This window comes from Barbus barbus (genome assembly GCF_936440315.1).
Source record: "Barbus barbus genome assembly, chromosome: 28".
NCBI lineage: Eukaryota > Metazoa > Chordata > Actinopteri > Cypriniformes > Cyprinidae > Barbus > Barbus barbus.
The window spans coordinates 10200182-10218593 of NC_136756.1; the positions used below are offsets into that span (position 1 = coordinate 10200182).

At 37.7% G+C, this 18412-nt stretch overlaps 2 protein-coding genes across 7 annotated transcripts in view; both read right to left on the reverse strand.

The window, feature by feature from the left end:
* The window catches only part of LOC306848491 (MAP kinase-activated protein kinase 2-like), a 458467-nt gene that overhangs the window by 120981 nt on the left and 319074 nt on the right, over positions 1–18412 (reverse strand). The gene's annotated exons all lie outside the window — the stretch shown is intronic.
* On the reverse strand, positions 2415–15222 carry LOC306848497 (uncharacterized protein). 4 transcript variants are annotated; one of them, XM_079383084.1, is made up of 9 exons: positions 14914–15185; positions 13872–13985; positions 13720–13782; positions 13005–13175; positions 8234–8420; positions 7945–8081; positions 3483–3561; positions 3215–3311; positions 2512–2944 (listed from the first exon to the last, which is right to left on the reverse strand). In XM_079383084.1, exons 1-8 carry the CDS (start codon positions 14950–14952, stop codon positions 3253–3255), a joined length of 849 nt encoding a protein of 282 aa, XP_079239210.1. In that variant the 5' UTR covers positions 14953–15185; the 3' UTR covers positions 2512–2944; positions 3215–3252. The 4 variants fall into 4 exon arrangements, with proteins under 4 accessions (XP_079239211.1, XP_079239210.1, XP_079239209.1 ...); XM_079383083.1 differs by having other exon boundaries at positions 2514–2944; positions 3273–3311; positions 14914–15222; XM_079383086.1 differs by having other exon boundaries at positions 2514–2944; positions 3215–3268; positions 3479–3561.

The following is an 18412-nucleotide window of genomic DNA, read 5'->3' on the forward strand; positions in this document are numbered from 1 at the left end:
CGTCAATACAAAATATTAGGCATACTAAAAGTCCGTTTGATATAGGAACATAGGAAACGGTCAACAACAGAGTTTCCTAATAATGGAGAGCCAAACACTTTTCCCTTGTGAAAAGCAGAACAGGAATGCTCTACAGGAAAAATCCATGTGAAAAACACCAGCAGTTATCAAAACCAGCATTGATGTTCACAGACATCTGTGATAAAAGGCTAACCTTGGCAGGGATAAATAAAAAAAGTGTGGGAAAGAATGAGAATCAATTGCAGAACACTTTTTATTCTTTATCACTGGTGCATTTGCTGTGCATGTTTACATCGTAAACATATTTACAGACGTATTTTGAGTGTTTGCTCATTTGTCTATAGATATTTAGAAAAGGTCTTTCTGATGTTTGTGATTTAGAATGAATATAAAACTAATTTTTAAGGACGGTTTATACAGAGCAGATGCTCTTAACACTCTTTAACAGATTAATTGCAGGCTATCAAGCTAACAATGTGCAAATGCAAAGTCAAGAAACACTGAACATGGATTTTGTTTCATTTGTTTGTGACAAAATAATGCTAGTTATCCCAGTGGGCATAATGATTTAATTGTATGCTCCATGTGCTAACCATGTTTTAACGCTTTTACAATTTCTCAGAAGCTTTTAACTGCCTTTCAAAACTTTAAAGACAACAGTCTTACTGACCCCATACATTTAAACCATAGTGTACAGAATATTAGTTTTATAATATTTAAAAGTTTTAGAGAGAAAACTAGTTTTACAAGTTATTTTGACACAGGGTCAACCAACCCTGGTTTCTTTTAATTGATTAATTAATGAATTATTACTTGCTCTTGTTCTTACATGCACTGCTGCAATGAAAATGCCATTTAGAACCTTCATGAAGGGAACCCAGTGTCGCTTGTGTATTAGATTTGTATTGAGAATATTCATTGTGTGGTTGTGACAGGAATACACCCAGTCAGCCTTCAAATCTCGCTCACAAGAAGCTTTGTCCTGTTTTCCTGCTAAATGTAAGCTCTTCCTTTTTACTAAGAAGACTGGCTTGTTTTAATCTTTAGCAGACGTTCGAAAATCTCTACCACATTTCACATTTGGAGAGAAGTCTGTGAATGTTTAATGCTTTAGCCAAATGGTGACACACTCCAACAGAAACTTAGACAGAAACAAAATGCAAATTGAAAAGCTCAAGTGGGTCGTCCGGTAACATTTGAGTCTGGAATTGTTTTCTTCTGTTTTGTTATAGTAGATAAAATGCCATCCTGCATGGATTTTGGCTTTGGAAATCCAAATGAAAGTTCCCATAGAGCAACTTCTAAAACTAAATATAAATGAGCAAAATTACCCTCTTAAAATGTACTGTTTTCAGCTCAAACAGAGTTGTCATGTCAGTATGTCACCAAAAAAGAAAAAGAAAAAAAAGAGCGATAACCTTTTGACCTATTTTTGGAAAATAGGCAGATATGTGAGACAGTGTTATCTTAAAAGAACAGTTCACCAAAAATGAAAATCCATTCAAGAACAGATTTGGATAAATGTTGCATCATATCAATTGCACACTGATAGATTCTCTGCAGTGAATGGGTGCCGTCGGAATGAAAGTTGATAAAAACAGCACAATAATCCAAAAGTAATCCACACAGGTCCAGTTCATCTGATGTGAAGCAAAAAGCAGCATGTTTGTAAGAAACAAGTCCATCATTGATTTTTTTTAGCTTTAAACCAGGGGTGCCCAAACTCAGTCCTGGAGGGCTGGTGTCCTGCAGAGTTTAGCTCCAACCCCAATTAAACACACCTGAACCAGCTAATCAAGCTCTTTCTAGGCATACTAGAAAGCTAAAGTCTGCAGGAAACCAGCCCTCCAGGACCGAGTTTGGGCACCCCTGCTTTAAACCATTGCTTCCACCTAAAATACAAGTCTCTACTCTATCCATAATATTGCTTTTTTCTTTGAAAATGTTGTCTTGTCTGAATCAGAAGAGAAATATGCAGAGGTCAAGCACTTTTTACAGTTCAAAATGTTCCAGTTGACGTATGGATTTTGATGTGTGATGACAACAGTGGGTGGACTTTTTCATTTTGTCCAGTTTAAAATTAAAATACCTTAATGATGGATTTGTTGTTTCCAAACACAGCTTTTTGATTCACAAGCCATTCATTGATAGACTAGAGTCTTGTTTTGAAATATTAGGGTGTTTTTATCAGCTGTTTAGACTCTCATTCTGACGGCACCCATTCACTGCAGAGGTGAGCACTCCATTGGTGAGCAAGTGATGTAATGCTAAATCCATTCTGATGAGGAAACAAACTTCTGCATCTTGAAGAGCCTGAGGGGTGAGTACATTTTCAGGGTAAAGATGTTAAAGGTGATTTTAATTTTCTGGTGAGCATTTTTTTTTTTTTTTTTACATTGCCCAATAAATGTATTAGACCATTTTAGCTCAATCTCAATTCAAATATATATTTATGTCATACTGGAAACGGAAAGAAATTAGGAAACTGTTCTGTATCAACAAACTAAGCCTTTACTGTAAGATACTGCTCACATATGAACAATAGCATCAATATAGTAGACTGACAAATGAAACAAACTACGATTGAATGATTTTCCTCTAGCTCATACAGTAGATGTTGTGGATTGATATAACTAGCATTACTGAGCATGCAATACTTTGAATTTTCCAGTAGTCCAGAAATAGATGTTTGTAGTAATATGCACATTTACTTGTGTACAAGCTCCAAGGCGTATGAGTTATCTTGACAGATCAGACCCATCTCTTCAGTCTGCTTTCTCTGATCATGGTCCTGGTCTTCCTGAAGTGTCAGACAGTCTATTTCACCGTTTATACTCTCTTGTGAGCACCCAGAAAGAGCAAATCAGTTAGAAGGCAGTGGAGAGGTGTGAGCCAAGCTGTGTCCGTCGGTCATTCATCTGGTCTATGAAAGATGAGAAGGAGAATTAAATATATGAACACATATGCGCTATAGTTAATCTATAGAAAGACTGTAAAAAAAATACTTCTAAATATATACTCAAAAACATAAAATACTCTAAAAACATTTCATATTTTGGTATGCTTATTTTATTTATTACATTTAATTAATTGAGTTTCATCAACTACGATGACCCTCCTGCAGTTCTTGAGTTAGGGAAACCTTGCATAGGAGTATACATTTTCAAACATTTAACAATTTTTTTTTACTCACTTGCCGTGTACAATATTCAGTCATGTTTTATGCCCTTCCTAGGTCATTTGATTCCTACCTTTGGAGAAACACTGTGTGTGTGTGCTGAAGATAATGGCTGAGCATCAGCAGATAAGTTGGGACAGGTATGAAGAAGAAATATTGACAAATCAAATACCAACCCAATATCACATTTGAGTTCTAACAGGGATCGCTGTTAATAAATTTTTATTGTCACTTTTGATTTTTTGAACTCAATCAAAGATTTACTATTTAATCATATACTTACATACATCCTCTTGGATTTCAAAGTTTTCGACAACCAAGTCTGATGAAATTCTTGTTCTGTAAAGCTGACGCTGCAGCTTCTGTTGAGGAAACAGAATTATAGCTGAAATTATATGCATAAGTGATGTCACATACTCAACAAATATTTCTTCACTTTATACTTCTTGCTTTTCATTATTCTCTTTAAAAGGCAGTAATAGATGAAGTGTGAGCCTAAGGATTCATGAGATTTCTGTTTCTGGCTTAAGCTATTTCTGGCTCCAGTGTTAATTTTTAACAAGGCATTTTTAATTTTCCATGTTTAATTTTTAACATGGAAAAAATATCCATTCCAAATTCCTTTTACACTATTAAGAGGTCTGTAAAACCTGAACATGGGCAAAACATCTACAATAAAAAAACAACCAAAAAAACCCCATCAGTACTATCAAATTACACAGCTACAACTTTCAATAGCTGTTAATGGACAAGAATTCCTTTAAAGCTGTTCAGTGTCAGCTGTGCCTCACAGATACATTTTCTATGTTTATTTATGCTTTGATTTGAATGAAAACAGTGTATCTGTGTGGTGTGGCTGACACAGAACAGTGTACGCAGTTTGTGTCCAGCGGATATTCTCCAAAATGCCGCTACGTTGACTTCATATTTTTCTGAGCCTTGACGGTGTTATTTACTTGGCAGTCAATGGGGCAGACACAAGCCTCCCGGTTTTCATCCAAAATATCTTAAATTGTGTTCCGAGGACGAACGAAGCTTTTACGGGTTTGGAACGACATGGGGGTAAGTGACTGATGACAAAATTTTCATTTCGGGGTGGAGTAACCCTTTAACATATAAGGTTGACTGGAAAATGTGCATTAGCCAATTAGACTGTCACTCCTACACATTGGCAGGATAAACGAACAAAACGAGGTGAAGAGGTGCCGCTTACAGTTTTATTTGGTCTGGTCTTCTGTCACAATGCACACACGAGGAGGATACAGGAACACGAGACGAGAATGTAAACTCAAATAACAGTCTTTGATGACTCCAAACAAGGCAGAGCAAGACCAGGCAAGGTAGACACAGACAGGAACACCGGAGAGTAACGAGTAGACCAGACCACACAAAACTGAACAGGCAGGAACGTAAATACACAGGTTAATGACTAAAACACAGCTGAACAGAATAAACTAATAATCACATTAAACAAGGACAGGAAACCAAATATGGTTTGGAACAAGAGGCAGGAACACATGACACACACACAGAGGACTGATAATTTCATTGGGTCTTTAAATAACTATTTTTCTTTTGCTTGATGTTTTGTATTGTCCATTTTCCTTTTCCTGGTCCCCCCCCCCCCCCCCCCCCCCTTTTACATAATTCATATTTAAGGATTTAAAATTGTATGTGTCTAAATAATGCTCTTATTGTTGGATGATTTTTTTTTTCCCACAATAAAAGCATTATTACAACATTTTGTTTGTTTTGATCGTGCAGCACCTTGTTATATAAATAAACTTGACTTTGTATACTTGAGAGAGTAATGACAAGCTACGCTAGTCTTACAGTAAATAATATCTCATGAAAAATGTGTCTCGATGGCTTGATCAGAAGGAACCTGCAAGAACAATCAGTACATTTGTGAGCAAGAGCACTGCATCATGCTCTGTATTTAAACAGAGCCACATGAAAATAATCTGAAACAGTGAAAATTGTTTAAAAAGTAGTAATGATCATTGTGAAAAAGCACACTTTATCATATTCTTTAAGAAGTACTTATTATTAAAAAGGAATTAAGTGTGAACTGAAAATTTATTGTAATTTACATTTGTTTCAATGCATTTAGCTGAAATTTAGAGAGCTTGTTTGACCCAGTTATATAGGACTTCATATGTAAGTTCATAATTACTTCAATTGTCTTCTGTTGGTTAAAGTGCTTTGTTAAATGTAATGACTAGCATCTATAGTAAACTAAAATATACTTGAATGCCATTTCTATTGAAAAGTGTATACACTGCATTGTAAAAAGCACTATATAAATAATGGTGACTTTACATGTATTTGTAATTACACATTTATAATTATAAAGTTGTAATTTAGTACATTTAAAATATATTAACTTGAAATGTAACATTGAATAACAGACTATAGTTAAAAGTAGCCCTATAATCAATTATTTTACAAGGAAACCTATTATGCCCCTTTTTACAATATGTAATATAAGTCTCAGGTGTCCCCGGAACGTGTCTGTGAAATTTCATCTTAAATTACCCCACAGATCATTTATTGTATAATTCTGAAAATGCATATTTTGAGTGGGAGCAGAAACACATTGTTTTCGTGCATGTCTCTTTAAATGCAAATGAGCTGCTGCTTCCCGCCCCTTATCTAGAACAGCGCTGTGCCTTTACAACTCCTTCCTCAGATACTCTGCTTAAAAGCATCAGTTTGGTTTCGATTAGTCTAAGCCTCAGACGTCACATCCACGGACCGTTGGCTAAACGTCTGTTATGGCACACTTAGCTGGAAACACTTCAGGAGTTTCGAAGTCGTCATCGGATTAGTTGAATTACACAGGATTTCCGGGAGACGTGTGTGTCATGTTCTTTAACGTTCTGCCTGGAAACCAAGAGGCTGTGACGCCAAACGCTGAATTCCAACTAAACACTGGATTTTCAAAAGTATGTGTAATATTTAAAGTTCGCAGCATAGAATCTTTAAAATGTGGTCTGTTATTGTGGCGACATTTCCACGCCCCAAAACGTGACACTGAACGAAACTAACTGTGATTGGTTGTTTGACATGTCAGTTAAACGGCCTCATGGGTGGGCCTTGGCCAATGAAAGCTGCCAATGATTCCAGATCTTCAGCCGTCAGTCTGAAGGTCTGGCTACATGAGAGTAGGTTTCAATTAGCATGTCTATTGCACTGAAATCATGCATTTTAAAGCCATATTAGTTTAAACTTCTGATATACGGTTTTCTGATTCTGAGCGCAAACATCTGAAGCACGCACACAGAAAGCATGCGAGTACTAAACTTTAAATTCTCTTTCAAATTGCATGTAAGTTTATGTTAAAAATACGCATGAGTTACAAAAACAGTCGTTTATGTCTGTGAAGGTAAACCACTGGGAAATAAATTGCAGCTTTATATTAGTTCTGTGTGGCAGCAGCGTAATATACAGTAAATAAATCAATAAATCCACCGCTCTCGTCTCCTCTGGGGCTGGGACTCTAAATAGTGTTCTGTGCTCGTCAATGCAGCCAATCACAGAACAGTTCGCATACTTTGCTCAAGCTTTCGCCATGCCGATAGAACTGGTACACCATTGTTGCTTGCGCTGTGGGTGGAAACTTGAAGATTAAGGGTGGTAATATTAAAATAAGATCCCCTTTCTGCGTCACAGGGAGAGCAAAATCTGATGCACTTTTTCTTTTTTTTTTACAGGCTTGCAGAGAAAGGCTTACCAAAAATAAAATAATTGCTGAGTTAATCTCTTTCACATTTCCTGGGTAGGTTGATGCACCGGGGACATGATTAGCATTTAAACACGTAAAACGTCAGATTTTCACGATATGTCACCTTTAATATGTTAGTCAACACATCTAAATAAGTGTACTTTAAAGCATGACACATGATTATGAAAACATTATGATTTAAAATAAATTTTTTATTTGGACATTATTACAAAATGTGTATTTGTGTTAAGAAACATGAAAGTGTACACTCTAAGCCTCCAAGTCAAAATTCACAAGCATACTTGTGGCGAAACACCTCTGCCACTAATATCTACAGAGAATTTCAGTAAGGTGATGATAGAGTCATGCTGTGGGACTGCTTTTCATTACTAGCATATATTGCAAGAGAACCTGTTTTGGTTTGCTAAATAATGGACTTGTGGGTCTGATTTTCCTAACCTGAATAATCTGGAGTGATTTTCTGGTCCATATTTTGCCGAAAAGACTTCATTAAGTGCTGCAACAAAGTGATTTATTTCTTGTAGTATTTCATTTTTTGATAATGTGAGAATATTTTCCACTATGAAATTGCTTCAAGAATCACTCAGCTTTTTAAAAATGTCTTTACTTTCATTTCTTCTTCTATAAGAACCGAAGGCTTGTTAGACATACACACCATCACAAATCAATACCAGATTGAGGTGAAGATGCTGGCTGGAGGTCTTTCATCGTGATACACTACATAGGAGCTTCCCAAGCCTTTGTAGTAACTCAAAATTATGTTTGCCACCGCCTATCACCCATATATGTCAACAAAAGCACCAGAATATATAACTTTATATATATCGAACGCTGCTGAGAAGTGATCAAATGCATGTCATTGTCTGAAAAGCATTGCTTTTCCCATTTGACCTTATGGAAATTTATCACATTACAACATATTGTGTATAAAAGTTCTGGACCCAAATAAAAATGCTCAGGTGTCATTTATGACTGTGTTTATGGAAGAATAGCATACCTTTCTCTCGAGGAGGCAGTAGGCGGTGAGTAAGATGAGAAATCCTCCACAGATGGAGACCACAATGAAGCCCAGCCTGTAGAAATCATCGCTGAAGGACTCCTTAGGATCTTGCTCGAATAATCCGACCGCAGCCTCTTTCAAAAGAAAAACATGTGGCTTTAATCATTGCTGAAGGGATGTATGTATGTGTGTGTGTGTGTTTGACAATCATTTCAGTCTTGCCTACAGCTTTGCTAGCTGTACCTGTTTCTTTTTCCTGCAGCTGTGTGTGTGTGTGTGCATTCACCTGTGCTCGTAGTTAGCTGTGTTACAGTAGGGGGTAGATTGCTGCTATACTCTTGCTCGCAGGTCCAGTTAACAGGTGTGTTCGTGGTTGTAATGAGGTGCAAGTAGAGGGACAGAACCTCCTCGACTCTTTGAAGTGCCTGGACAGGAAACTCATTGTATTGCCTCGAGAATGCTACAGGATCCTCCTGCAGAGAGTGAGAGTGAAACAAAAAACCCCAAATAAATTCAAAGGGATGGGGTTTAGCTCTATTTAAGATTGCTGTGGTGGATTTTTAAAGGGATCGTTCACCCAGAAACATCAATTCTGTCATCGTCTAATCAAACTCATGTTGTTCTAAAGCCATGAATGTGTTTTTGTTCAGTGGGGCACAAAGTTTCAAGCTTCAAAAAGAACACAAAAGTACCATAAAACAAAATCATAAACGTGGTCCATCCCTTGCGGATTGCGTATGCTTAATTGCATTGATTGTGCACTTGTAGTACATTTCAAATCTTAAAAGAACATTTTTTAAAAAATGTACTTGCAGATAATATAATATTAATGAAAGAAAAGGACGCTTTTGTGTGCTTGGCTGTTTCTTCATGTTAAATTAAAAGTTTTAAAACAAATTGTAAATTATTACTTTCTAATAATTGTTTGTCATTTTTAAAGAAGTACACTTGTTTTGAAACTTGATATGACACACTTAAGTACTTGATATTGTATTGTAATATTGTAGTGTTATTTATTACATTTAAAGTTCAGATATAAACTTTATTACAAATGTGCAATTCCAAATGTAAATACATGACACAATTTTCACTCATTTGAAGATCAGAAATTAAATTTAAGTCATTGTTCGCTGAATATTTTGACATCCGCACATGACTATTATAGTCATGAGAAAGTAGTAATGTCAGTCTGGTGATGAACGAAGACAGCCTTGGATGACTTGGACTACTTTCTTGATGCTTTTATGTCGTTAAAAATTTTTTTTTGTGTGTGTTTTTCACAGAAGAAAATCGTCACGACTTTGGCTCAACATTGAACTTATTTAAAATAAACCATCAAATAGTATAGTAAATCATTTAAAAAAAAATATAGCAGCATCATAACGTGCATTACTATTGAAAAGTTTAGGGTTTGCTGCATTTATACATGCAAAATACTTTTAAAGTTTAAATTGTCAAGAATGTAGCCGGTTTATAAATTAGCCTCAGTATGTTTCCTCCTTTGATCTGAGTCAAAATCCCTATGATGACAAATTGTCTGTTCATTATTATCTTCAGCAAAGCCAGAGCTAGCATTTCCTTAAGTGTAGTTTGAGTGGATCCCTTAATCCACATGCTTTGCTTCATGTCATGAGAGATTGTGTTGTGATGAAGAGGCTACTGAAGGAGAGTTTCTGCCTCATGCCACACTTTAGTGCATGCAGTTTCAGTTAGGAATGACATGGCAAACATAAGCATTGTCAATAAATCACTAAAAGCGCCTTATTGGAAACAAAAGAAAGTAAAGTTCAAAGTATATGGCTGATATACGACACCAGCCGCCAGATGGAAAAATTCTCAAGCTGAATTTTTTCAAAATATTTTTTTTAATGAAAAGGAACGCAGATGTTTTATGTAAACCAAATCAACAATGGTTAATAAGCTTAATGATTAATAAAGCTTAATAACAGTCACACATATAGGCCAAAACGTGCTTGAGTGATGCTACTGAATACAAAATGTAAAACATATTTGTGATTTCACATACACATACTTGAAGTGCAGACAAAAAATCAAGCAGCCTTGCCACATCTGACTGTCAAGTGAAATGTACTAGGCCTTCAAGTTGCTCTGACTATATCCTGATAACCTTTAAAGGCAACTCTTTACAACAAGGTGGAGAAGTATATTTGAACGCAATAGGCAATGTGAACTAACAATGAACAAAACTTTTACATCATTAATCTTGATTGGTAAATGTTCATTTCTTGAGATTACCAAACGTTTTCTAATGTTAAAGGTTGCATATGTTAAACTTGCACATTACCCATGATTATTAAATGCTGTAAAAAGTAAATAACACCTAATATGAAAATGATATGTTAACAGCAGCTAATGCAATGAACAGTAGCCTTCTTTTAATTATAACATTTATTAAATAAAGGTAAATGTCATTAATGTTTAATACAGCTCAGAGGTGGCATGAATGCACACTGCAATTGCATAAACATGAGCTTTAAATATACAATATATCTCTTCCTGGTTTGTTTTCAGTTGGATGCTTTTGTTTAGAGTGTGATTGTTTCCCTTTTTCACTTCTAATCCTCATTAACAGTGTTTACTGGAATGTTTCTATAGCAGGTAAATACAATATTTATTGGCTGTCAAAATGATGGAAATGCCTTTGAAATATTATCACTCAATATTCCAGTTATTGAACATTTTTGATTAGGGCAACGTGACAATGTAGATTATTTTACTACAGTGATATTTAACACGTCTGTAGAAAAAGTCCATTTTCAATGCTTTTAGACTGATTTAAATTTCCTTTTAATGTTTGACGGTCGAAGGTAGAATGTCTCATTATACACAGTTTTTGAAAATCCTTATTTTACTTTCATAGAGCAAACCTTTAACTGATTATTTACAGTTTATTCCCATATTTCACACACAACGCGTCAAAGGGGAATAGGTATATGTCACGGTGCACACAGCAGGGAGGACACAGGAAACGAGGATGTAACTCAAAAACATACTTTACTAGGACATCAGGGCAGGACAAGGCAAAGCTTACGCACAGGAACACCGGGGAGTAACGAGTAGACCAGACAAAATGGCACAACACAGGCAGGACTATAAATACACAGGTAAATTAACAGACACTGCTGGATTCGAATAAACTACTAATGACATGAGACAAGGACAGGAAACAAACCAAATATGGGCACAAGAGGCAGGAACACATGACACACACACACACAACAGTTCCCTTACATTACTCCCCCCTCCCGAAAGGCTCGTCCCGAGCCTTAAAAGTTCCATCGGGGAGGGGGGGTGGGCGCTCTGGAGGCCTCTCAGGACAGACACGGACCGGAACACAGGACAGGGACCTCCAGAGCGATACAGACAGACGGAGACACAGCGGAGCTGGACGAGACCAGCAGAGACCCAGGAGAGCTGGACGAGACCAGCGGAGACCCAGGAGGCCATGGTGGAGCCAGGGGCTCAGGTGACCATGGCGGTGCAGGGAGCACAGAAGGCCAAGGCAGATGGTCTACGGAGCCTTGGCCTCGGACCCCTCTCGGCCCGGCCCCTACAGCCGGAACCCTACTACCTCCCCCAAAAATTTCCCTGGGGATGTTGGGGGTATCAGGAGCCCTCCGGGGCTAGACACAAGTTAAAAAGACCTCGGTCACTGGTCAATACGGCGGCAGCCGGCTGCCACTACAACAACGGTGGCAGCTGGCCGGCTGACCATCCCAACGGCAGGGACCGGTGGGCTGGAGGCAGCCCCAACCGGTGTCGGGCCGAGTGACCTCGGACGGCGGGTTGGCCTTCCCCGCGAAACAGCGGGCTAGGTGAGCCGCGAACAGCGGCGTGATCTCCCGCGAAACGGGGGGCTGGAGTCAGCGGCGATCCGGCGGGCATTGAGTCAGCGGCGATCCGGCGGGCATTGAGTCAGCGGCGATCCGGCGGGCATTGAGTCCCGTGAACGGCAGCCTCCTCTCCAGCGACCGGCGGGCTTGGTGATCCGCGAACGGCGGCCTCATCTCCCGCGAATAGCAGGCTGGAGTGAGCGGCCGGCATGACTTGGGGGAGCCGCGGACAGTGGGTGTGCTTTCCCCACGGACCGCGGCGTGAGACCCGCGAACGGCGGGCAAAAACACCAAACACAGGAACAAAAAAACACTAGAAAACTGGACAAAACAAAACGCGGTGAAGGGACGACGCTTACTGTACTGGTCTGCTGTCACGGTGCACACAGCAGGGAGGACACAGGAAACACGGAAACGAGGATGTAACTCAAAAACATACTTTACTAGGACATCAGGGCAGGACAAGGCAAAGCTTACGCACAGGAACACCGGGGAGTAACGAGTAGACCAGACAAAATGGCACAACACAGACAGGACTATAAATACACAGGTAAATTAACAGACACGGCTGGATTCGAATAAACTACTAATGACATGAGATAAGGACAGGAAACAAACCAAATATGGGCACAAGAGGCAGGAACACATGACACACACACAACAGTTCCCTTACAGTATAACAGTGTATAAAGAAATCCATGAATGTTAAAGGTTCTTCATGGAACCATAAATGCCAAAACCTTTATTTTTAAGAATTTACAGTAATTGAACCTTATTGTAAAGTGTTACCAAAATAATTGTTTACTGTGAGTTCATGACAATTCACTGACTAATCCTGAAGTAACCTAGCGATCCATAAGTAAAGTGAGACTTTTTGTCCCTGAGATCAAAATAACTGAGTATGAGCAGTTTTGGAAGTAATGCATTACAAGTAATGAAGTAACGTAATCAGATTACTTTTTTTCAAGTAAAGTAATGCAGTGAGGTGCAGAAGCACTTCCTTTAGCCTGATGCTTATTAATTTCACTTTTGGTGTGTGAAAAGGCCTTTACAATTGCCAAAAATATAACTTTTGTTTTTTTTTTGTAATAAAAGAACAAATAAGCAAACCCAGCCCATGTGACAAAAAGTAGCACACCAGTAAGGCAATGCATTACTTTTAAAAGTAACTTTCCCCAACACTGAGTGTGAGTGTGCACACACCTCCAGTTGCTCGTCCAGTGAAGGTATGCAGTGTTGGGAGTAGATGTTAAGAATGAGGTTCTGTATGGAGACCACTGCTTGAGCACTTGCTGAGCCCCGCACGTATTTGAAGTGGACATTAAACAGTTCAAGCACCCTTGGCAGAGCAGCTTTGACATAACACACCACGCTCTAAAAGACAAGGAAGAGAAATGAGTGAGAAACAGATTGGAAAAACCTGGAGAACAAAATCTGGCACATTAGCTTGTGTACTTGACTTTACTTTCAAAAGAGATCAAAGCAGTTGGCTTTGGTTTTGCTGGTGTTTACGTCGCTGGTTTGGTGAATCAGCGACTGAATTGATATTAACGCTATGTACTTTGTGAATTATCTTCTGTAAGATGGTACCATTGACTATATGCTTCAGATTTAAGAGCCTAAACCAAAGTTCAGACTGTCTTCAGAAAACAAAGACTGTTTTACAAAATAAAGAGCTTCATCAAAATGCATGCTGAATTCAACCACGTCAAGGCTGCCATAATGGAAATCTCAGCAATGAGTGATGACAATTTGGAGTGAGCATCTAATCTAAAACACACCTCCGGCATTGCTGCATTTCCAAAGCCAGATTCAAAACAGAAGACTTTGGAATAGAAGCTTGTACTATGGGAAAAAAAACACAAATCTGTTTTTAAACACAGAGCAGAGGAAGACAGTGTTTTAACAACCCTCTTACCAGATGTTTTCTCTCTATGAATGTATATGTGATTGAACAGCCAGTCCGCAACTGGTTGCTGATCTGAAGAGAAAAAGATGAATAGTTAAGAATAGTTAATATTTGAAATCAAAGGATGACTCCATGAACTTTATTGTGATCTGGTTCCTCACCAGTTGTTTTAGTTGAAGCAAGTGGTCCATGGTTATGGCATGTTTGCAAGGACCAGGGATGTCCATCATGGAGAGGGGAACACACAGTAGCATGAGAACACACACATTCTTCCCCTGTAGTGACAGGCAAAGAAACACACACACAGAGAGAGATACGTTTGTTCTTTAAGAGGATCATCAGGGGACTTTTCTATACAATAAACCTAACATACCTCTCACATACACTGTTTTGCAGTTTTAAATTTACATTTGAAGAAATTGTTATTTTTAATAAGCAATTCTTCATGTAGCAACTGTCTGATAAATATTAATATGAATGAATATGTTTAATATGCATTTATAAATAAAAAAATTTCATTTATATATGTGGAATAAAAAAATATTAAATACAATAAAATAAAAAAAATCAATGCATGAATATGAGAACGCTTCACTATTTTCTTCTAACTTCTGTCATTAAAGTTATTCTTGCAAGCTGCAGGAAAGTCAAAATGAAGAATTGCTGTATTTTTTTTTTGCCAGGTATGCTTCCCTCCCTCACTATCAATATATCTTTTCTCTTTCGTTTTTTATCACTTTTATAGCTCTCTGTCAGCAATGCATCCTGCTGCTTTTGATATTTCTGCATCTGCTCCATCTTTTTGAAATGTCTTTTGATATTATGCCATTAACTTTAACGGCCAGCATACACTAATCTAATAGCCAAAAATCCTCTAGAGTGATTTAACCACAGTCTGGTCACTTTGTAAATAATTTTTTTTAAAAAATGAATAAATTGAAGGTAAACAAACTCTTTGTTGACAGTGTAATATAAGCAGATGTATCGTATCAGTTGATGTGGTGACAGCAGAGAAATGCATAAATACCACCACTTTATCATCACTAAATCATCTTAACATGTCAAAAGACTAGTACCCCATAAAATGAGAATATATGGATAAAAAAGGCATTGCTTATCTTTTCAAAATCAAATCAGTAAGAGGCTGTGTTTCCAGCTTTTAGAAGGACCAGAAGTATAGTTCCACTGAAGACCTTCACTTACCTTGGTTCTGTAGAAGTGAATGGGTGTAGGGTTGTTCATCTGGCTCACCGATCCAGCAGGAGAAGTCTACAATCCTCAGTTAGATGCATTTGAGCAGATCCAGGTGATGTTTTGCAGTGCAGAGTTGAAGCAGAATGACAGAAAAGCTCTTAAATGAATCGATCAACCATCAAAATGTATGTGCAGGCAGACAGTGAATTTATAGCGCATTCTTGACGAGCACAATGATTAAACAACTGGTGTCTCACTGGAGCTCTCTCTGTCCCTTCCCTTCACCTCCTCCTTGTTGTTTTCATTAACTTCTTCTCCGCCTTTTCAAGCCCACACCTCTCTCTTCCTCTCTTTTTCTTATGTTCTCATGTTTCATAATGGGTTTATGAAAGCAAGGCTTCCTGCTCACTATGTCTTTTTCAATTTAAATCCTTTGCATGCCTATGTTTTACAGATGATGCCATGAATTATGATCTTTCTCTGTCCCTCAAACAAGCCCCCTGTTATTCCTATTAGGACCTATTATGGTCCCTAGACTCACCCAGCTATAAATCTAAACCTATACCTGTTTGTGATCAAAGTTCTCACACCTACTTTAAGTCTTTTTTCCCCCTTTCTTGTGCCTGCAGGGATGTTCTTCATGTTCCTGGGATAGATTTGTACCTTCTGAAGCATGCTGAGAGCATCTTAACATGGCTGTCAGAGAAAAAGGCATTGTTCTCAAGAGAGGGAAAAAGACAGTTTTCTCCATAGGCTTCATTAAGATTAAAGACTGAGGTGAGACATGAAAGGACATGAAAGCACCTGGTTTCCAGTGGATCTGTGATACTTAAAGTTAACTGCAAGTATGATTTATGAATTAATGTTATCTATACTACTGTTCAAAAGTTTGGGCTCTGTAAGATTTTTAAAATGTTTTGAAAGTCTCTTATGCTCATTAAGGTTGCATTTACATAATCAAAAATGTTAGCATAGTAAAATTGTGAAATAATATGACAATCTAAAATAATAATTTTCGGTTTTAATATGTTAAAATGCAGTTTATTCCTGTGATGTTAAAGCAAAATTTTCAGTCTTCAGTGTCACATGATCCTTCAGAAATCATTCTAAGAAATCATTCAGAAATCTATTTGCTTCTCAAGAAACATTTAAAGAACCATCCAAATAACTTTATCTTGGAATAATAGAATAGAATAGAATAGAATAGAATAGAATAGAATAGAATAGAATAGAATAGAATAGAATAGAATAGAATTAGTGCTGTCAATAGATTAAAAAATAAGGAATTAATCACAATTAATCAAGTTTAATCCTACATTAAAGTTTTTAAATATACTTTTATATTACAATAAGTTATTGTAGAAACAACCTAAAGACAGTATATTTTTAATATATATATATATATTGGTATCATTTTTTATGACTGAAGGCCAGTATTACTGATATCAGTACTACTGATGTCTCTAGGAAAGATTTTTCTTAATATTGAACCATTTATTATAGCCATTAAACATTACAGTATCATTTTTTCTTTTCTTTTGTTCTTTGATTAACAGACATCACAGCAGCTGGGATTTAGGTTATTTGGCTGCTATTGCTTTAAGAGCTGCCGCTACTGAACGTGACATGGATCTGACACGCATGCTCGTAGTTTCATTCGCGCTTTAATATGTGACCCTGGACCACAAAACCAGTCTTAAGTGTCAATTTTTGGAAATTGAGATTTATACATCATCTGAAAGCTGAATAAATGTGCTTTCCATTGTTGTATGTTTGTTAGGATAGGACAATATTTGACAATATGGAATCTGAGGGTGCAAAAAAATCTAAATATTGAGAAAATCACCTTTAAAGTTGTCCCAATGAGGTTCTTAGCAATGCATATTACTAATCAAAAATTAAGTTTTGATATATTTACAGTAGGAAATTTACAAAATATCTTCATGGAACATGATGCTTAATATTGTAATGATTTTTGGCATAAAAGAAAAATGTATAATTTTGACCCATACAATGTATTTTTGGCTGTTGCTACAAATATACCCCAGCGACTTAAGATTGGTTTTGTGGTCCAGGGTCACATATGAAATGATACAGGCTACAGCCATGGGACCGGACAGGAAAGTTGTTGTTTTTTTACTAGCATATATGGCCTGACAACATCTCATCTGACTGCAGTTCACTGTTGTTCTACAGAAGCTCCTCATTACCTGCACTCTAAAAAATGCTGGGTTAAATACATAACATGCATATGTATACATAAAATATGGACAAACTCAGCGATTGGGTTGTTTTCAACCAACAGTTGGGTTAAATGTTTAACCCAACCTTCTGGGCAGTAACCCAACCGCTCAAGTCAGCATTTTTTTGAGTGTGTACTTGTCACAAACTCGGCCTCTGTGGCCCTCCCTTAACACCACCGGAGGGCACCATAACCGGAATATTAACTGAACTGCATTTCCCACAATGCCCTGTACCTGAGACTGATTGCGGCACAGGTGTTTCCCATCACTGTTCCCTATATAAGCTGCAATCTCCAGTCACACTTTGTGAAGTCTTGTATTGCCCCGGCTTACGCCGCTGAGTGTTTATTCTGTTTATTGATCTCCCGTTTTCGACCTTGGACTGTTACCTGACTCTGTGATTCTCTGCTACCTGCCTTTGTGACCCGATGTCTGAACTGTTGTTTACTTTCCTGTCTGCTGCCTGCCTCGACTCAAGCCTGGTTATCGTTTATGGATTCCGATCTATCTCTGACCCCCCTGTCGCTGTTGAATTATCCCTGCCTGTTTGACCCTGTCTTATTAATAAAGCTGCAAATGGATCCCCGTGCCTCAGACCCATCATTACAGTACTGTTTTAGGCACTCATTTGACTAGCGCCTGGCACTGAGGTGAAGTGGAGTGCGTGTCTGAAAAGTCTCCCGTTTGACATTCTGCGTCTAAAATCCAATTCTTGTCAAGAAAAAAAGAGACAGAAACAGCATTTGTGAGTGGGGTGGCCAACCCTAGCTCCGCCTCTTCATTAACAGCGTTAAATATTTTTATCACCGTTAAACTGGAAAAATTAATCGCCTTTGTTATAACACACTAATTTTGACAGCACTAATTTCAATTCATTTAATTATTTAACTTTTTTCTACTGCAGTATTCAATTCCAGTTTTGCAAATGAGGAGGACACAGAATGCTGTGTTAAGCACTGAGATGAGCAGATCATATGTCTTGCATGTGTGCTAGATCTAAGGACAAACTGATCTGGGGCACTGAAGTTATCAGTTTGCAAACAAAAGACGCATTTGGTTCTTTGACTTTGAACCCAACCATTTTTACATCGTCAAGAACATTTTAGTAATTTAGTGTGTATGACTTACTGCTGATTCACAACTAATGAAGAATTATTGGAACTGATGATAAAAACTGATGATGAGATATCACAAAAGCCAGTAAAGACTGACTGTGAGTTTAGATCTAAGTCTTTCATGAATGCAGCTGCCTTGAGGGGAAAAGA